Source organism: Belonocnema kinseyi, chromosome 8 (assembly GCF_010883055.1).
Source record: "Belonocnema kinseyi isolate 2016_QV_RU_SX_M_011 chromosome 8, B_treatae_v1, whole genome shotgun sequence".
NCBI lineage: Eukaryota > Metazoa > Arthropoda > Insecta > Hymenoptera > Cynipidae > Belonocnema > Belonocnema kinseyi.
The window spans coordinates 17,234,384-17,256,864 of record NC_046664.1 but is presented as its reverse complement, the minus strand read 5'-3'; the positions used below and the strand labels follow the sequence as shown (position 1 = coordinate 17,256,864).

The following is a 22,481-nucleotide window of genomic DNA, read 5'->3' as shown; positions in this document are numbered from 1 at the left end:
CGATAAAAGGGAAAATGGGGAGGGGAAGTAGTGTAAGGGAGGGGGAACAAGATTATGGGGATATAAGGGGGATAATTAAAGTCAGGAAGGAAGAATAAGGAAAGCGGCAATGACGAGAGGGAAAACAATGGGATAGAATAGGAAATTAGGATACGATAAGTGAGGGAAAGCAGGATACGTGGTAGGGGAAATGAGGGGTGGGAACTGAAGAAATATTTTAAGCAAGGAGAAAGGAAATGAGGGCAGGTAAAGTGATAAAAAATAATGGGAGAAGGAATAGAGGAAATGATGAGAAAAAAGTAGGGGAAATAGGGGAATTAAGGAGATATTAGGAGACGGGTAGTAAGGGAAGTTCAAGTGATGGAAAGGGTGGGGGTAGTATGTAAAATGAAAGGCAGTGAAGTATAATAAGCAAGGGGAGGGGAATTGAGGGAAGTTGAAGTGAGAAAATTAGGGAAAATTAGTAGAGAATGAGAGGGGTTAAATGAGAAAGGGAACTATGGAAAGTGAGGGGAGAGGAAGCAGGTGAAGTTTGTGGGGGACAAGTTATGGAAGGTGGAGTAGGATAAATGAAGGGAAGTTAGAAGATGTGAAGTGAAGGAAGAGTGAGTCAAGGATGTTGAAGTGAGAGGGACTAACGTGAGGAGGCGTATGGTAAGTGACGGGAGAAGAAGTCGAGGAGATAGTGGAAGTGAAAGGTAGATAAAAGTGGAAGTGGGGAGGGACGGTAGAATAGGGGAGGAGGAATAAGATGAGAGAAAACAAGGGGTATAATTAGGGTAAGAGAGGAAGAATAAGGAGAGGGGGGTAAGGGATGGGGGAGTAATGGGATATTAACAAATATTAGGGAAAATTAGGGGAGGGAAAGTAAAGTAAGTAACGAGAAATTAGGAAGGGGAAGTGAAGGGAAGTAGAGGAAATGATTGGAAGTGTAGGGAGAGCTATTAGGGTTGTGCGGGTGAGTACGGGGTGGAAAGTGATGGCTGGGGAGGGAAATTAGGGGAAGGGGAGTGTTAAGTGGGGAAGAGGGAGAGGGGGAATTAGAAAGGAAAGTAGAGAAGGAAGAAGTAACAGAAGGGAGATGCAGCGAAGTGTAGCGTAAAGGGAGGGTAGTAGCAGAGGAGAGAGGAAGTAAAGTTTAGGAGAAAGGTTTGAACGACTTAATAAGTATCTTGAAAGGGTACGAAATCCTTTCTTTTTTTAATAATTTTTCAAAATTGATGCCACTATTAACACCATTTTTGATCTCTGATGTGAGTCCGAGCCCTCAAAAATTTGTGTATAAGTTAAAACTTACGGACGTTGACGTTGATCTCGAGTGCAATGAGCCGCAGTGAGAATATGTCGAGGACCGATCAAAGACCCACCACACCAGAACTCGGTGCGTCTAGATCCGTGAAGAAATATTGCTGCCATCCATGGCCAACGACCTGGCAGTGCTTCCTCTCCTCCAACTACTCGATACTTTCCAGCATTTCTTACTCCGCATTCTACAAATTAGATAGTTTAACGCAGACCGGCTTTTAAATCAACTTATTTTGCAATAAGGAACTCTCTTTCCTGGAATTATTGCTCATTTATATCAATTTTACAACAAAAACAAAACTTGTCCCAAAAGTTTTGTTTTAATTATGCCAAAAATTAGGAGTCAATTTGTAGTATAATACAAATAAATTACCATCATCATCCTGAATGAAGTTGTTGTCAATCGTTTCAACAGACTCGAAGGGATTAGAACTGTTACCCAAAAGTCCTGAAGGTGGAATTTCGAAGTTTGGACGATTCGTTGTCGTTATTGGATACAACGGTATCGGCTTCGGAGTTGCTGGTTTTGTTGGTCTCGGTCTTGGTCTTGTAGTCGTTTGAATTGTTGTAGGTGGTGTGACAGCAATAGGACTGAAATACAATCAAAACAATTTTAATTACCTTAAGATTTAAACACTACAGTGTTGATCCAATTCCAATGAACTAAACACCTCTAATTTGAATTACCTTCCTCCGGGAGAAGGCACATTGACCCCAATTTTATCAATCGGACAGCAGACTCCGGGAACAAATAAACTCTTAAAACACAATGACTGTCTGAGTTTGGTGAGATCCAGAAGAAGATGAGGACAGTTGCTGAGATCCTGACATTTTCCAGGACCGCCTTCTGCAGTCGTACAGGTGGAAGGAGACTTGTCCCTATCCGAAATTTCTTCACTAGCTTGTGCCTGAAGATCAGAAATTGTGACTGTGGTTACAGTCGAAGATGTAACTGGTCTCAGAGTCGCTGCTGTTGGTCTCTGAGTTGAAGTTGTCAGTTTCAGAGATGTGACTGGTCTGAGAGGTAGAGCGACTCCTCTGACGATTGGTGCTATACTGTCTGTTACATTTTTGCCCAGGATGTTTTTGGAGATGGTGTAGAGAGCTGATGGCAGCTCCTTCGAAGGATGTTCGGAATCTCCTCTCGTCATGTTCACGATGTAACTCCCAACTGTGTTGAGAGCACCGAGAGTTTCCGTGAATGTTGTTAGAGGGTCGGATTTTTCTTCAACAACTCGGACGAATTGAGTGTAAGGTCTGACCTGGGTGTCTCGACGATAAATTGGCCCTCTTCTGGGTCCACCTGGCCAGGAGTCGCTTTCGGTCCATTTTCTTAATGCCGATCCTTGAAACGATTGACGATTGGGTGGTCCATATCCATTGTATGCTGTTGACAATATTTAGATTGTTTTATTTTTAGTGGGAGGGAATTTAGTTACTGAAAGCAGGATGGTCTCTGGCCAGGGAAAACCTGGAAATCAAGGAAAAGTCGTGGAATTTTCTTGATCAGGAAATGTCAGGGATTTTGAAAAAAATGTCAAGAATCAGGGAATTTCTACAAGAAGCACTGTAAGTAACTACCCAGTGGGCACAAAATTTGGCGACGTCTTTACGACATCGTTACGACATAGTTACGACAACTTTACGACATTATATGTCGATGTCGTTAAGGTATCTTTACGATATCGTAAATAAGTCGTATGATTTGACGATGTCTTTACGATATCACAGAGACACCGAAACGACATGGACATAGGCTGTCGTAAAGTTGTCGCAAAGATGTAATGATGTCGTAAAGACGTCGCCAAATTTTGTGCCCACTGGGTATTAAGAATAATCAGGATTGTCACGCACTTTTCTTTAAATAAATTATTAACTATGGGCCATTGAATTCCTATTTCTGGATTTTCTTGAATTATTTTTAAATCTTTTAGGGTATTTTAAATTATCCCAAGATATATTTAAAAGATTTCGGTAATTTAAAGGTATTCCAAAAGCTTTTAGAAATTTTAGGGTATTTTTAAAATTCCCGGGGAATTTCAAAGAACTTAAAAAAGTTTCAAGAGATTAACAATTCGCAAGGAAATTCCAAGAATTTAAATAATATTATTAAGAGATTTAATGAAATTTCCATAGTTTAAAAAATTTTTGGAAAATATGAAACAATTTTATAGGGCATAATGATAAAAAATTTCAAGGGATTTTTTTGTAATTTCCGAGGATTTCAATGCTTACAAAATTTCAAATGATTAAAAAAGATTTTCAAAGTTTGGACAATTTTCAGGGTATTTTAAAAGATCCCAAGGAATTTTTATTTATTTCAGAAATGTAATGGGATTTCGATTAAATTGAAATCAAGATATTTCAACATTTTCAAGTATTTTCAAGAGACTTCGAAGCATTTGAAACATTCTGAAGATTTTTAAAAGACTGCAAGAATTTTTTTATTGATTTCAATGATCTTAAGGGCTTTCAAAATATTTGAAATATAATGGGATATTTTTTTTAATTCCATGAAATTTCTAAGAGCTTTAAAAATTTTCAAGGTTTAAAATATTTTAGGGTATTTTAAAATATTCCAAGGCATTTTGAATTATTACAGTAATTTAATGGCATTTAAAAGGATTTAAAAAATATTTGAGAGTATTTTAAAAGATCATAAGGAATTTTTATTTTAGAAATTTAATGAGATTTCAAAGGATTTCAAGGGATTCCTAATGACAAAAAGGTTCTTTTTTTAAATTGCCAGGAATTTTCAGAAACTTTTAAACATTTCAGGGGACTTTAAATGATTATAAAAATGTTGAGGTATTTTTTGGAAATTCCAAGAAATTTGAAAGAGATTTAAAAAAATTCAAAGTCATTTTAATAGATTTTAAAGGATTGGGAATATTTTAAGGTATTTTAAAAGATCCCAAGGAATTTTTATTCATTTTAGTAATTTAATCAGATTTCAAAGGATTTAGAATCTTTTAGAATATTTTAAAAGATTCCAAGATATCTTCAAGAGCTTGAAACATGTCAAGAGATTTTAAAAGAGTTCAAAAGATTTGAAACATTCCAGAGATTTTAAAAATTACAAGAAATTTCCAAGATCTTTAAAAAATTGGTAGGGAGTTTGAAAAGTTTTCAGTAATTTAAAGGGATTCCAAAAGATTTTATAATATTTTTAAAAATTCCAAAGAATTTTCAAGATCTTTAAAAAATTGCAAGGAATATCAAAATGATTGTAAGGGGTTGAATCCATTTGAGGATATTACAAAATATCCAAAGGGATTTTAAAAAGTTTTCAGCAATTTAAAGGGATTCCAAAAGATTTTATAATATTTTCAAAAATTCCAAAGAATTTTCAAGATCTTTACAAAATTGCAAGGGATATCAAAAAGATTTTTTGGGATTGAAAACATTTTAGGATATTACAAAATATCATAAAAGATTTTCAAATTTTTCAGTAATTTAAAGGTATTCTAAAAGATTTTATAATATTTTCAAAAATTGTAAAGAATTTTCAAGATCTTTAAAAAATTGCAAGGGATAACAAAAAGATTTTAACGGATTGAAAACATTTTAGGATATTACAAAATATCATAAGAGTTTTAAAAGTTTTCAGTAATTTAGAGGAACTCCATAAAAATTTCAACCTTCTAGAGATTTTAATACATTTCAATAATTTAAAGAGATTTCAAAAGAATTGAAAGATTTTAGAATATTTTAAAAAATTGAATGAAATTTCAAGAGCTTTAAAAAGCTTCAAATGATTTCAATAGATTTCAAAGTATTTGAAATAACTGAGTTTATTTTAGAAGGTTTCAAGGTATTTTTAAAAGGTTTAACAAATTTCTAAGGATTTTGGTAGACTTCAAAGTAGTTGAAATATTTAAGGATATTATAAAAGATTCCAAGGAATTTTTAGTATATTTTAATAATTAGACAATTTTAAAGTTCTTTAAAAAGTTGCGAGATTTCGAAAGATTTCAAAGGATTTAAAATAATTTAGGTTATTTGAGAAACATGAATTCTGAACGAAAAATACATTAGTTGATATTTCAACCAAAAAAGATTTTAATTTAAATGAGAAACGACGACTTTTCTATAACAATTTTTTTGTTTCAAAAGAGATTTTTTACCCAGACATTAATTTCCAATAAAAAAAAGTTGAGCTTTCAAGCTAAAAACTAGAATATGCATTCACAATGTGACTAATGTTGAGAGGATAATAATTAGAAAAAATATAAAATACTGCAATATAAATTAATAGGAATTGAGGGTGAATTCAAATTAATTGCAGAAAATATTTGAATATCTCTTTAAATCTTTAAAATCTGACGAAATCTCTTACTTTCTGTGAATATATTGTTTGAAATTTATTAAAAATATTATAAAATCCCATGAAATTCTACGAAATATGATCGAATATAATACAAAATCTCTAGCCATCTTTTTTTTTTTAATGTCTTAAAACATTAGAGACCTTGAAAAATCGTTCCACGTCTTTCGAAATTCTATAGGAAGTTTTTTAAAACCGCCTGCCAAATTTTTTAAATCCTTTACAATTATTAAAATTCTTCGAAAAGTTTTAAATCTCTTGGAAATTCTATGACATCTTTCAAAATGCCCTCAAACGTTTTAAATCCTTTGAAATCCCTTCGAATTATTGAAATTAATTACAAATAATTTGGAATCTTCTAGAATACCCTAAAATATTAAAAACCCTTTAAAATCTTCTGAATTCCCCCGAAATTTATTTAATCGTTTGAAAATTCCTTGGAATCATTTAAAATACTCTGAAATATTTGAAAAATTCCTTGAGATTTTTTCAAATATCCTAAAATATCTGAAATTCTTTGAAATCCCTGAGCATTATTCAAATTAATTTAAAATTATTTGGAATCCTTGAAAATTCTCTAAAATATTTCAAATCCTTCTTAATTGGTTTAAACATGTTAAATCTCTTTAATTTTCCTCGTAATATTTTCAAATAACCTTAAAATATTTTAAATCCCTTTAAATTATTGAAATTAATTAAAAATCATTTAGAATTTTCAAAAATCCTCTAAAACATTTCCTTCAAAATGTTTTGAAATACCTCGAAATATTTTAATCTCTTGAAAATTCCTTGCATTCTTTTAAAATACCCTCAAACATTTTAAATCCTTTGAAATCCCTTCGAATTATTGACATTAATCAGAAATAATTTAAAAGCTTCTTGATATTTTAAGGTATTCTAGAAACCTTAAAATATTGAAAAAACCTTCTAAATCTTCTGAAATCCCTCGAAATTTATTTAATCATTTGAAAATTCCTCGGAATCATTTAAAATACCCTAAACTATTTTAAAAATTGCTTGGAATTTTTTCAAATGCCCTAAAATATTTGAAATTCTTTGAAATCCCTTCACATTATTCAAATCAATTTAAAATCATTTAGGATCCTTGAAAATCATCTAAAATATTTTAAATCCTTCTGAAATCGCTTGACACATGGCAAATCTCTTTAATTTTCCTCGGAATATTTTCGAATACCCTAAAATATTTAACATCCTTCGAAATCCCTTTAAATTATTGTAATTAAATAAAAATCATTTAGAATTTTTAAAAATCCTCTTAACTATTTCCTTCAAAATCTTCTGAAATACCTCGAAATATTTTAATCTCTTGAAAATTCATTGCAATCTTTTAAAATACCCTCAAACACCTTAAATCCTTTGAAATCCCTTCGAATTATTGAAATTAATTAAAAATAATTTAGAAGCTTCTAGAATACCCTAAAATATTAAAAACCCTTCTAAACCTTCTGAAATCCCCCGAAATTTATTTAATCTTTTGAAAATTCTTTGGAATCATTTAAAATACCCTAAAAAATTAAAAAAAGTCTTTGGGATTTTTTCAAATGCCCTAAAATATTTTTAATTCTTTGAAATCCATTCAAATTATTCAAATTAATTTAAAATAATTTGGGATCCTTGAAAATCCTCTAAAATATTTCAAATTCTTCTGAAATCACTTGAAACATGTTAAATCTCTTTAATTTTCCTCGGGATATTTTCAAATACCCTCTTGCAAATTTTTTGAAATCTTTTGAAATATCCTCAAACATTTTTAATCCTTTGAAATCTCTTCGAATTATTGAAATTAATTAAAAATCATTTTGGGTATTTTAAAACCTTCTAAAATATTTCAATTCCGTCAAAATTTTCTGAAATCCCTTGAAACTTTTTAAATCTCTTGAAAATTCCTTGAAATTTTTTAAAATACCCTAAAATATTCCAAATCCTGTAAAATCCCTTGAAATTTTTTACAACTCTTGAAAATTTCTTTGAATTTAGAAAAATATTCTAAGATATTTTAAATATTTTGAAATGTTTTTAATTTCTTAAAGATTCGTTGGAATTCATTTAAAACCCATAAAATCCTTAAAATCATTAAAAACCTTCGAAATTTTTTTATCTCTGAAAAAGACCCTGGAATCTTTTAAAATACCCTAAAATATTGCAATTGCAAGTCCCTTCAAATGATAGAAAGCAATTAAAAGTTCTTTGGAATCTTTTAAAACAGGTTGTGGCTACGCGTATCGAAATTTCGATACGGATAGCTGGGTTTTTTTGGTACGAAAATTGGAACCTTCAAAGGTTACTATTTTTAGCGAAATTTCTGTACAAATAGACGTTTTTAAGAACAAATTGACACTATTTGTTTTAATTTTTGGTCATACCATAAAATTTTTGAAAATATTTTAAATCCTACAAGTTTCCTCCATCCTTGTTAATAAATTGTTTGAAATTTCAAATACTTTAAAATCTTTGAAAATCAATTTGAAACTTTTTACAGATTTTGAAAATTACTTATATTAAAAAAAATGCTCTGAAACCTTCTAAATCTTTTGGAATCCTTTCAAAAAAGTGAAATCAATGAAAAATTCCTTGGAATCTTTTAAAATAACCTACACTATTTAAAATCATTTGAATTCTTTTGAAATACTTAAAAAATGTTAAAACCTCTTGAAAATTCCGTGAAATAAAAAAAATCTTTAAAATCTTTGGAATACCTTTAGATATTTTCAAATACCCTCAAATATTTTAAAACATTAAAAATATTTTGAAATCCCTCAAAACTGTTAAAAGCTCTTGAAAATTATTTGGAATTTTAAAAAATATTCTAAAATATTAAAAATCCTTTGAAGCACCTTTAAGTTATCGAAAGATATAAAAGATTTCTTTGAATCGTTAAAAATAGCTTCAAATTCAAATAGCTTCAAACTTTTACAAGCTCTTAAAGATTCCTTGGAATTTTGAAAATACTCTAAAACCTTTTAAATCCTTTGAAATTTTATAAAGTTCCTTGACACTTTTAAAATCTCTTAAAAATTCCTTGGAATTTTAACACATACCCTAAAATCTCTAAAATGCTTTAGGATACCTTTAAGTTACTGAAAGCTATTGAATATTTCTCAAAATCTTTTAAAAATACCCTAAAATATTTCAAGTCCTTCACAATTTTGTTGAATCCTTTAAAAACTTTTGAAGCCCTTTCATTTTTCAAATCCCTTGACATCTTTCAAAGTTAATTTGAAACTTTTAAAAGCTCTTGAATGGTCCCCGAAATAAAAAAAAATATCCTAAAATATTTAAAATTGGTTAGAAGACCTTTAAATTATTATAAGCCATTAAAGATTACTTAAAATAGTTTTTAAAAAACCCTAAAATATTAAAAATGCTTTAAAATCGTTTGAAATCCCTTAAAAATTGGTAAAGCCCTAAAATATTTTGAATCTTGAAAACATTCGAAATCCCTTGAAACTTTGAGAAATTTTTACAAATTTATTGGAATTTTGAAAAATACTTTAATATCTTTTAATATCCCTTCAAATGAATGAAATCTTTTAGGGCTTCCTTGAACTGGTATAACTTTTAGGAACTGGTATAACGCGGGAACCGAGAGTTTTAGTAGTATAGCTTTAAATTTGAATACTTCAAAATAATTCAAGAAAATTCAGAAATAGGTATAGACCTGAAATCAATAGTGGTTATCCATAGGTTAATTTATTTTCAAAAGTTACACAAAACTATCGATCAAGTTAACTCTTTAAATAACATAAAATACTTAACGTCATTTATGACAAGATGGAAAATAAATTTTTTTTAATTTAATTTTTTTGAAAAAAGTCCTTCTCGCTTTGCTCCACTGGGAATCGAACCACAAAACTTGATACTGGCGGTCGGGTGCTTTCCCATTAAGCTATCTAAAGCCAGGCAGTCCTGACAGAAATTCCCGAATGTTTCAAATATTTTTTCAAAATCCATGACTTTTTTCTGATTTTTTCATGACATTCTCTGACCAACAAAATGTCCTGATTAAAGGCAAAAGGGGGAATTAGGGAAAAAGGTGATCGACGGTGATATTTGATTGCATAATTTAAAAATAAAAATTTAATGAGTTACTCACGTATATTATGGTAGAGTGCGACTTCTTCACTGAACGATAAGACTCCAATGAATAAATTCCATACTATGCAGAGTCCTGAAAAATAGCCGTAATTAAAATTTTTTTAATTTCAATTAAAATTAAATTTTGAATAAAATTGTTAATTAAGAGAAATTTCAAATTCTATTAGGACACAATCCGAGAATTTATTTAACTTTTTCTACAGTCGGTAAACAATAACTAAAAATAATTAGCTGGCGCTAGAAAAAATTGGACTTTGTTGTTTTTTCCAATTTCTAAATAATTCAATTTTTAAGTCTGGTCCGTTATCAGAATTTAATTTGTTTCTACAAAATTCTTTTAGGGGACGTTCAAAAACTGCGTTACATGATTTTGAAGAAAATTTCCCTTTTTCTTGTTTTTCCGCTTAAAATGAAAAATACTTTTTTTTCAATTCATTTTATTTTTTGCAGATTTAAATCTTTAGTTGAAAATTCACTTTCTTTAGTTAAACATTAGTTTTTTTTTACTAAAAATTTAAGTAGTCCATTCATAGTTGAAAATTGATAGTTTTTAGTTGAAAATTCAGATAATAAATTTTTCATTGAAAATCCATCCTTTTTGGTTAAAATTACAACTACTTGGTTGAAATTTGAACTATTTTGTTTAAACCATTCTTGTTTATTGGTTGAAGATTGAACTATTTTGTTGGAAATTCGTTTTTTGTGTCTTAAAAATTAAGTTTTGAACTTTTTTGTTAAAAATTTAACTTTTTTGATAAGACTTCTTCTTTTCGTCTTGAAATTTAACAATTTCGTTGAATTTTTGTTCCTTTTTTGGTTTGAAAATTCTTCTCTTTTTGTAGGAATTTCATCTTTTTAGTTTAGAATTCATCATTATGGTTCAACATTAATATGTTTAAGTTAGAAATGAACTTTTTTGTTGAAAATAAAATTTTTTTGTAGAAAAAACTTATTTTTGGCTCGAAAATTCAACATTTTGGTAGTAACTTCAACCATTTGGTCCAAAGTTGGTTAAAAATCCACTTTTTTGTTGTTAAAAATTTATCGAAATATCAACTACTATTTTTTTCGTTGAGAATGAATCTTGTTTCAATGATTATTTAACTAATTGGCTTAAACTTGAAATCCTTTGTTAACAATTTATTTGTTTTGTTAAAGATTCATCTCAATATTTCTTTATTTTTTACTTTTTAAAATAGGTCCTTTGGATTGAATATTCAACTCTATTCTAAAAACTTCTTTTTTTTTTGGTTTATAAATTGAACTATTTGTTTGAAAATGAAACGTTTGTTACTTGAAATTTATTATTTTTTTTTTTTGCTTAAAAAATGTACTATTTGGTTGAAATTTCAACTATTTGGTTAAATATTCGTCTATTTGGTTTAAAAGTGATCTTTTTTAGTTATAAATGCAACTGTTTGGTTGAAAATTAATCTTTTTTTTAATCAACTATTTCTTTAAGAATTCAGCTTTTTAATTAAATTCGAATGTTTTTAATATAAAATTCAAACCTTTCTTCAATTAAAATATCAACTATTATACTTTTCGTTATGAATTATTATTTTTTTTATAGAAAATTTAATTATTTCGTTGAAGGTTAATCTTCTTTATTAAAAATTCCTTTTTTTTTTTGTTTTCGCAGATTTCAATTAAAACATTTTCTTGAAAATTTAATTATTTTGTTGGATGTTTAACTGCTTTCTTGAAGATTTTTTTCTGGATAGAAAATCCATTCGTTTGGATAGAAAATACTATTATTCTTTTTGGTTGAAAATTCACCTACCTGGTTAGAATAAAAATCTACTTTGTTAAAATACTTTGTTGTTTATTGGTTATTGAATGAACTATTTTGTTGAGAATTAGTTTTTCGTTGGTTAGAAATTATTTTTTTTTTTAATTGAAAATTTAACTTTTCATTTCTTGGTTAAAAGTTAATCCGTTTTGGATGAAAATTCAACAATTTTGTTGAAAAATCATGCTTGTTAGTTGAATTCAACTGTTTTTTCTTAAAAATAAATTTTTTTGTTGAAACATCAACTGTTATATTTTGCGTTGGGAATTAATATTTTTTATTTAAATATTTTTGTTGCAGATTTCAATTCAACTATTTTTTTCAAACATTTATCTATTTTGTTGAAAATTGAACTGCTTTGATTAAGATTTTTGTTTTTGGGTAGGAAATTCGTCCTTTTATATTGAAAATTCAACTATTTAATTAAAAATTCATATTTCTACATTCATAATAATTTTGTTAAAATGTGTATTTTTTGAAGATAGTTGAATTATCAATCTGAAAAGTTGAATTTTAAATCAAGAAAGTTTACTTTTTTATAATAAAAGGTCAATTTGAACCAAATAGTTGAACTTCCAAGCTGAACAGACGAATTTTTAACCAAAATATCGATTTTTTAACCAAATAGTTGAATGTTTCATCCAAAAGGACGTTGTCCTTTTGTTGAATTTTTAAGCTAGAAACGAATTTTTTGCAACGCAGTTGAATTTTCAAGCCAAAAAGACGAATCTTTTCGAAGCTAGTTGAATTATAAATCTGAAAAGTTTAATTTTCAAGCAAGAAGATGACTTTTTTATTATGAAGGATAAATTTTCAATAAAAAGGACGAATCTTTTATACAAGAAAGAAAAATTTGCAACAAAATTGTTGAATTTTCGACCCAATATTTTTTTTTAATAATAAATTGATTTTTAACGAAAGAGTTGAATTTATTACCAAATTATTGAATTTTCAAGCTAAAAATGAATTAAAAAATGAAATAAGAAAAGATAACTTTAAACAATAATAATAGAACTCTTAACGAAATAGTTTAAACTTCTAACAAAATGTTGAATTTTTAAGCATAAAAATGAATTTTCTGCAAGACAGTTGAATTTGCAACAAAATAGTTGAATAATAAATCTGAAAAGATAAATTTTTAATCTAAAAGGACGAAGTTTTATACAAGAAAGAAGAATTTTCCACAAAACTTTTGAATTTTCTACCAAAAAAAGAAAACTTTTATAAACAATAATCGAATTTTAATTTTTAACAAAATAGCTTCATCTTTTACCAAAATGTAAAATTTTTAAACTAGAAATATAATTTTCTATAAAACAGTTGAATTTTCAACCAATTAGTTGAGTTATGAATTCCCAATAAAAAAAAAAGAAATTAATATACAAGAAAGAAGAATTTTCAACAAAATAGTTTATTCTTCTGACAAACTGTTGAATTTTCAAGCTAAAAAACGAATTTTCAGAAAAACAGTTGTTAAGTTTTTAACTAGAATTTTGAAGTCAAAAAGAGGAATTTTCAACAAACCAGTTGAATTTTCGACCAAAAAATAACCTTTTAACAAAATAATACAATTCATAACTAAATAGTTTATTTTTCAACCAAATTATTAATTTTTCAATCGAAAAATACAATTCTTCTATCAAACAATTGAACTTTCAACAAAACAGTTGAATTTTCGAACAAAAAAGATAACTTTTTAACAACATAATTGAAATTTTAACCAAGTAGTTGAATTTTCTACCAAATTTTTGATTTTTCAAGCTAAAAAGACTAATTTTTTGTAAGACAATTCAATTTTTAACAAAAATGTTAATTTTCAAACAAATAGTTGAATTTTCAAGTCAAAAAGACGAAGCTTTTAAAAAAATGTTAAATTTTTAACCAAGAAAGATGAATTTTTCAGCATCAAAGGTCAATTTTCAATGAAAAAGGACGAATTTTTTATTTAAAAAAAAGAAGACTTCAACAAGAGAGTTGGTAATATGGACCAAAGAATATCATTTTTTTAACGAAATATTTTATTTTTTCTCGGATTTTTAACCAGAAGTCTGAGAAATTACTAGATATTTTTGTATGTATCGTGTTTTATTTTATGCATTTATCAAATCGATTGCAAGAAAAAATATAAACTGTAGAGAGTGGGGGGGGAGGGGTCTAAATAGCTATACGTAATTTTTGAACGGCTCCTTACTTTGATAAATTTAAGTTGTGTAACAGGCAATTTAAATTGCAAAATCGTGAGTTGATTCAACCAAGAGAAAACGGATGATTCTTAATTCTTGATCAATCCTTAAGCAGAATCCTGGAAATCCCAACGCCAGATTTAACCGCAAACTGTTACGCCACAGCCAATTGGTTTTACGTAAGAATATTTGTTATTCTCATCATGTACGCAAACTTCACTTTCCATACTTCGAGGAATTCTATTTCGTTCATTGCATAAGTCCAGATTTTAATTATTCATCCCGAATTGGGTTAATTGTATACTAATATATATATATATTTTTTTTAATTTGAAGTGAAACCCTCTAGCTTCGATCGTTTTTGATCTGACAAAGTATTTTTAATTTTAATCATTTATATTATAGAGTATTGATTATATTTTGTTGGCCAGGGTAATTAATTAATTAATTTATGAAGCTAAATTGTTGCCAATTAATGGTCCAATCATTTAAAAAAAATCAACTTTCGCCTGGTTTTGAACCGGGAACGCCATTATTTTTGAGTGGGGCGTTAATAAATTAAGCCACTGGGGCAACGCTCCAGCACTTTTGAATAATGGCGTTCGCGGTTCAAAACCTGACCGAGGTAGATTTTTTCTCATTTTCTCCAAAAAATGATTAGACCAGCGGTCGGAAAAATTTAATATCAAGACAAAATAATCAAAACTGCGCAACTCAAAGCTTTTTAAATCATTTAAACTGAAAATAATTCAAATATGAGAGCCTGCAAAACATATTTTCACTTTGAAAATCCTGCAACTTAAATTTCAAATCTACCTAAATGAAAGTACTTAACTGTCATGATTTCAAATTTTGAGAGCCATTTAACGGACGACTGAAAATTCCGAAAAATCCAGAAAAATCGAATTCTCGAAATTCTAAAATTCAAGAAAAGTAAAATATTTAAAATAGAAAATTCTTGAAATTATAAATTTTCCGAAATATAAAAATCCCCAATTGGAAAATTCCCGAGAAATAAAATTATCGAAAAGTTTATAATATTACCGAATTTGAAAATTCATAAAGCATAAAAGTCCGAAATTTAAACAATTAAAAAAATTCATTTAATATTTTTTATGTATTAAAAAAAACTATAATGGAATATATCCATTGCAAAAATTTTTATTTTTAATGTTTAATGTATTTAAAAAATATTTTATAAATCGATAATATTGTAAACTGTTCAGGAATTTTATTTTTCAAAAATTTTTCCATTCGGGATATTTATATTTCAGTAATATTTTTATAATTTTTTGAATTTTCTACTTGGAATATTTTCTTATTTCGAAATTTTACAATGTCGGGAATTTTAATTTTCGCGATTTTTCAATCATTCCTCTTTTTGATATCTTTTAATGTGATCATCGTTTTAAATATTTTATTAAAATCATGTTTTCAAAATAAAAAATCATTAAAAAGTTTCCACGTAATCTTAAAAAATATTTGTTATCCTCTTTAAATCTTTCAAAATTCTTAAAAAGCTTCTTTTTTTGAAATCTTCAAAAATATAAATTTTATCTTCAATTTTCTGAAATCTCAAGATTTATATTATTTTGAAAACCTCTAAAATTATGAAATATCTTTTGAATTCAAAGATTTTTTAATCTTTTTCAATATTCTTTTGAAATGAATCGTTTTATATAAAACATCATTAACAATTTTTCTAGGAATCTTAACAAAAAAAATTTATTCTTTTTAAACCTTTCAAAATTAGTAAACTTTTCAATATCTTTTAAAATAATTGGAAATTTTCATTTTTTAAATTTTGCCCCAAAATCTTCCAGATTCTTTTTGTTTTTAATTTTGTAAATCTTTTGAAATATTTTTAAAAGTTCTTTTGAAATTAATTTTTTTAAACAATAAATCATTCCTTTATTTGTATGTTTTCCCAGAAATTTTAAGATAATTTTTTTATTCTCTTAAAACATTTTAAAAACTCTTAAAAATCATCTTTTTCCATATATTTAAAAATCTCCATTTCCTTTTTAAAAATTTTAATCTTCTCAAGATTTACATTATTTTTTTATCTTTTTGAAACTTCTAAAACTTCTAAATATTTTTGGAGTTCAAAGTACTCCTAATTTTTGTTAATTCTGCAAAAATAAAGAGTCCCTTTCCAGATTATTGTTTAAAGTTTTTGAAGTATTTTCAAATATTTTGAAATCTTAAAGTATTTTTTTAAAATAAAAATCTTATAAAATCTTAAGAAAAAAATTGTAGTCTCTTAATACCCTTCCAAACTTCTAAAACTTCTAAATAATTGTTTAAATGATTAAAATTTGTATTTTTTTGTTGTTTAATTTTGCAAAATTTTAAAAAACGCCTAACAATATTTTAAATTCTTCTTTGGTATTTGGCATTTAAGCAAAAAAAACCTTCTAAGACTTTTCTTTAATTATAGTTTTCGAGAATGCTTCAATTTTAAAACAGGATTTATTCTTTTTTGTAATATCTTTTACTTAAGGGCATGTGATACTTCGTCGTGTGGTCAATCGGATACAGTTCCCCCGGCTTTTTTTCCACAAAAATGAAAATTTTGAAAAACTGAATTCGGAGATGCTATAAAATATCATAACGGACGTCCCCGGATTATGTTTTGAGGGATAATAACAAAAAAAATTATTATGCTAAATAAAAATTGTATGCATTATTTTGAGGTTACGTCGTTTTTCATCTCTGCTGTTCCGATAATTTGGATATTATTTATGAAATAAACTTTTTTAATTGCCTGCAAACAAGTATAGTTCCTAAAGTTTTGGGCCAAAAATATTGTGTAGTTTGGAAGTAACGCTCGAGAGAATTTTAACACACATAACCTCGAAAAATACACATAGGTTTATCACAGAATTTAGGTTATGTTACGATATGCAGCGCTGTAATTTTACAAGCATGTGTAGAATCCCTAATCTCAATGTGGAAAAGTGACCACGCTCAAAGTGGTAATATTACCGAAAATGTTATTCGTAAAATTACAAATGCTTGTGAATGTCATTTTCGTTTTTCACAGTGCACGTTGTTAGCAAAATCAAAAGACAAAATATTTCTTATCCTAGGAAAAAAGCCGGGGGAATCTAACACTGAAAAAGTCGATTCTAATTTTCAAGCCTTTTTACTAATTGTAAAGATACCTAATTTTATTTATTTAAAATTCCGTCTACTGGAATTCGCTCGCAAGTTTGAGCGCGCCTAGGGCGCGCGACTTTTGGTTCTCGCGCATTGCGCTCGAAGGTGTATTTATCTCGCGCTTCGCGCTCGATGCTGCGTTTGTCTCCCCCTTTGCGCTCGCTCTTTGTATTTGCCCCACATTTGTGCACAGACCTATTAAGGTTAACGAGCCAAGCATCGACAACTGTAATTTGGTGATTGTGAATTCTCCTTTGTTAAAGCTTCTTCGGCTTTAACGAACACATTCTCATCACGTATCTCATGCTTCGCACTCGATTTTGTCAAAAATGTTCACTTTTCTATCTTATGTTTAACACTGCTGTATCAAACTTATAATACATTTATTCAGATTATTTAGCGATAGACAGTTTTCACATAAAACTAATGCCTTCTCATTATGATGAGAATGTAATAATACATCATTTTTCTGCGACAAAAATTTGAATTTTCGATTTTTTAACAAAATTCAAAAAGTTTTTATGATAATCGTGTAGGTCTTTAAAAACTAATATTTTTCTTTTATTGACTTTTTTCATGTGGTGCGTTGAATGATATAAAATAGTCATTTTCGTTTTTATTTTTTTATTTTTTTAAGTTTGGAACCGCTATAACTCTGGTAATTTTGCTGTTATCAAAAAAAGTCATCAAGATAAATTGTTCATATTTTTGTGCACTATAAACAGTACTATATGAAAATTTCAAATCTTAAAAAGTGGTCTTAAAAATTTTGAAAATGCTTTAAATTATTGCATTTTTATTTAAAACAGCTGGCTAACGAAATCGTCCTTTCTTTTCATATCCTTATAAAGTGTGTCAAAGGGAAATTCAATAAAATAATTACTTCAAATGTTACCGAGTTAACAGACTACAACGACAACGACGATAATGACAAGGCCGACAGGCAGACGTCATCGTAATACCGGTTTCTTTGGGAATTAGGGATTCTCGAAAAGTGAAAATTTCAAGAAATCCGCGATATTCAGTTTTCCCATAAAACAATACCTTCTTATTATGATGAGAATGTAATTAATCAGTATTTTTTGTGCGATTAAAAGATGAGTTTTCGATTTTTTTTAAATTCTAAAACCTGTTAAGTTTATCTAAAACCTTATAAGTTTTTCAAAAAGCAACTTTTTCCTTTTCTTGCCTTTTGTTTATATCGTGCGTTGATTGGTTTAGAATTTTCATTTTGTATTTTGAAAAAGCCATAACTGTGATAATTTTCTTGTTATCAAAAAAATCCATCAAGATAAATTGTTAACATTTTCGTGTGCTATAAATAGCCGTAAATGGAATTTTAAAATGTTTTGCCCCTAAACCTGTGTGCCAAAGCCCAATTCGATTCAATTGGTCGGTCCAAAGACATTCAGTATACATACGACAACGACAGACAGATACCAACTTGAAAACTTTTGGTTCCTTCTGAGGAAATCTCAAAAAGTCGATATTTGATGGAATCCGTGAGTCATTTTTCGTATGAAACTAATACCTTCTCATTATGGTGTGACTGTAAAAAGCGCGTGTCCTATCAAAGAAATGTGAAAATCAAATTTTTAGATCTTATTTAGTCAAACCATTTTTTTATTACACATTTTACTGTACCAAGTACCGTCTTCCACACATTTAGTTTGTTTATTTTTTCGTAACTTGTGTTGAAAAGTGATTCATTATGAATTTGTAGTTTTTTTCAGTGCGTGTAATTTGAGCTTTTTCATTTTTTTCGTACCTTGCATAGTTTAACCAAAAAATGGAATTTGTGGATTTTTTATTTTATTTGGTAGGTTCAAATTTGGAATGTTCAACTTTTCGACCAAATTAAAAAAGTTGTTGTCATGATCCTGTAGGACCTTCAAAAAGCAAAGTTTTTCTTCTTTTGACTTTTTTTCATATCATGTGTTGTTTGGCTTAAAATTTTCATTTTATTTTTTTATTTTTTATTTTGAAAATGCCCTTACTCTGATGATTTTCTATTTATAGAAAAAAGTCGCAGGGATAAATTGTTTGAGTTTTTGAGTACTATGAACAACCGTACATAGAATTTTTAAATCTTGAAAAAATGTGGTTTCAAAAATTTTTGATACGATCAAATTTGGAATTTTCAACTTTTCGACCAAATTACAAAAAATTGTTATCATGCTCTTATAGGGATTTCGAAAAGCAACGTTTTTCTTTTCTTTACTTTTTTTCGTATCATGCGTTGTTTGGCTTAAAATGTTCATTTTAATTTGTTTTTTTTTTATTTTGAAAATGCTCTAACTCTGGTAATTTTTGATTTTTCAAAAAAAGTCATTAGGATAAATTGTTCAACTTTTTGAATAGTATAAATAACCGTACAGAGAATTTTAGAATTTTCAAAAAAGTGGTCTAAAAAATATTCAAAATGTGCCCACTTCAAATAATTAAACATAAGAAATGAATTTTGAACAAAGCAGTTTAATTTTTCGCAAAAAATATGACTTTTTCACAAAATTGTTGAATTTTCATAATACAAAGATGAATTTTCAGCTAAATGCTCAACAAAAAGAAATACATTTTTAATCTTAAAGTAGCATTCTCAAACAAGCAGTTGAATTTTGAAGCCAAAAGACGATTTTTTAAAAGACAGTTGATTTTTCAACGAAGAAAGATGAATTTTTTACCAAAAAAGATGAATTTTCAATTAAAAAATAAGAGCTCTCAAACAGTTGAATTTTCGACAAAAAATACTTTTTAACAAAACAAATTGAATTTTTAAACAAATAGTAGAATTTTCTTCGTGAATTTTGAATTTTATACTAAAAAGATGAATTTTCTACAAAACAGTTGAATTTCCAACAGAATTGATTTTTCGACCAAAGAAGACAACTTTTTAATAAAATTTTTGGATTGTTAAACAAGTAGTTTAATTTTTTTTGTAAGTTTGGAATTTTTAAGCTAAAAAGAAAAATTTTCTGTGAAATTGTTAAATTTTCAACATAAACGTTAATTTTCAACCAAACAGTTCAATTTTTAACGAAATAGTTGAATTTTTCTAGCAAAAAGATAACTTTTTGATAAACGAATTTAAAACAAAAAAACACTAAACTTCAACCACAAAACCGTTGCATTTTCAACAAAAAAGTTCATTTTTAAACAAAAAAAGATGACTTTCTACAAAAAAGGTGAATTTTCAATCCAAAAGAGCAAAAAGATAACTTGTTTGCAAAATAGTAAAATTACTTTTTAAACTAAATAGTTGAATTTTAAACATAAAAGTTCATTTTCGATAAAAAATTATGACTTTTTAACAAAATAATTTAATTTTAAAGAAAATAGTTACTCCTTCAACCAAATAGCTGTTTTTTTAACACAAAAGTTCATTTTCAAAAAAGAATGATAACTTTAAAAAAATATTTTCATTTTCAAGAAAACTGTTAATTTTCTAACAAAATAGATGTATTATCAAGAAAAAATTATTTTTTTAACAAAATAGTTAAATTTTCAACAGAAAAGCTCATTTTCGACAAAAATGATGAATTTTTAACAAAATAGTGTAATTTTGAATAAAAAAGATTACTTTTGTACAAAATAATAAAATTTTCAGGAAAATAATAATTCTTCTAACAAAATATTTGAATTTTCAACACAAAAGTTCATTTTTGAGCAAAAAGATAACTTTTTTACAAAATAGTAATATTTTCAGAATGATAACTATTCTTTTAACAAAATAGTTGAATTTTTAACACAAAAGTTTTTTTTATCAAAAATGATGTTTTGACAAAATAGTTGAGTTTTTAACTAACTAGTTAAATTTTCAACATAAAAGTTCATTTTCCTCTCCAAATGATGCCTTTTTAACAAGCAAAAAAATGAGAAAAAGCCTAACTTCATTGAAAACAAAATAAAAAAGAGCAATTATTTTATTAAGGGTAATAGGGGAAAGAATATGAAGTCTTTAATTAAAATTTTTTTTTTTATTTCCTAAATGATCATTTAAGCAGAAAGAAAATAATCGTCTAAAAGCAAGAAAGCAGAGAAGCATAAATTGTCCAGTTTTCTTTTCCTATTAATAGAACACTACAAATTTATACAAATTTAATCATATTCCCAAGTCTTATCAGTGATCCACTTTCGGCTGAAGAAATCAAGAGTTTTTTTCCGATTAATATTTCCAAGAAGCGTGGGTGGAACTGGAAGTTCCAAATTACGTGTTCTGGCACTCAAACAGGATTTTTCAATTTGAATTATGAGCCATACGTAGGTTCATCGACGGTGAAAGTTACTCGGCGAGAAAGTGTGCCTTTCTTCCGTTCACTGATTCATCGCTGCCGATAGGAATTGCATGTACTTAGAAACGATCACAGCAATTGTGTCTTAGTGCCATTCTTAGGAAAATACAACTTTTTTCAATCCTCTCTTATCAAATTACAAGTTATTTCAATTTACTTAACAATGTAACAATTTACTCAACAAAGCAAATCCGTTTCTCAAGTCGGACTACACCTGATAACTTTTATCAAATTGGCTCTCTCTTTCTCCATTTTATTAAATCGATTTCACAATCACTTTCAGATTTGTCTTCAGTTTCGGATCTGTTAAGAATTATTGGTACAATTGTTGTATTTTTTTAATATTAGTTATTTACAAAAATAACTTTTTTCAGGGAAATAGATAAAATTAGATTTCAACCGGATTCATTTAAATTATTCAAAGGCTAACAAAAAGCCTTTCACAATTGTCTCAGTGACAAATACACCCGGATCCAATGTTACAAATTCATCCTTTTGGGTTGAAAAAAAAACTGTTTTGTTGAAAATATAAATGTTTGGTTAGAAATTCAACCATTTTGTTAAAAGGCATCTTTTGCGTTGAAAATGAACTTATTTGTTGAAAATTCTACTATTTTCTTAAAAAGTCATCTCTTTTGGTCGAAAATGATTATTTTTCATGCAAATTTATCTATTTTCTTAAAAAGTCATCTTTTCTGGCTGAAATTAAATTTTTATTTGAAAGTTCTACTACAGAATTAAAAATTAAGCTATTTGGTTAAAAAGTCATCTTTTTGGTTGCAAAATCCACTTTTTGGTAAAAAATTCAATTATTATGTTAAAAGTATAATTTTCTTTAATTCATCTATCTTCTTAAAAAATCATCTTCTTTCGTTAGAAATTAACTTTTTCTAGGAAAATGAACTTATTTGTTTAAAATTGCACTATTTTATTAGAGTCTTTTTTTGGTTCAAAATGATTTTTTTTTTAAATTCAACTACTATTTTGTTCAAAACTCATCTTTTTTTGATTGGAAATGAATTTTTTCCTTGAAAACAGACGTTTTTGTGCAAAATTCAACTAATGGTTTTTTGGTTGAAAATTTAAATTGTTAGTTAAAAATTACACTATTTTTGAAGAGTATAACTATTTAGTCAACTATTCAACCACTATTTTATTCAAAGTAATTTTTTTTAAACTTAACTATTTTGTTGAAAGTGTAATTATTTTTTTTTGAAAATTCAAAGTTTTTGTTGAATGTTCAACTATATTGTAAAAAAGTCATCTTCCTTCGTTGAAAATGAACTTATTTGTTTGAAATTGTACTA

At 27.5% G+C, this 22,481-nt stretch overlaps 1 protein-coding gene across 1 annotated transcript in view; it reads right to left on the bottom strand.

Moving 5' to 3' along the window:
* Nucleotides 1-22,481, bottom strand: part of LOC117178884 (proclotting enzyme) — a 46,399-nt gene that overhangs the window by 6,977 nt on the left and 16,941 nt on the right. The window contains exons 2-5 of the mRNA XM_033370410.1: nt 9,747-9,821; nt 1,993-2,692; nt 1,679-1,896; nt 1,298-1,490 (exon numbers count right to left, since the gene is read on the bottom strand). Of these exons, the coding sequence (XP_033226301.1) occupies nt 1,298-1,490; nt 1,679-1,896; nt 1,993-2,692; nt 9,747-9,821 (1,186 nt within the window). The remainder of the gene's footprint in view (nt 1-1,297; nt 1,491-1,678; nt 1,897-1,992; nt 2,693-9,746; nt 9,822-22,481) is intronic.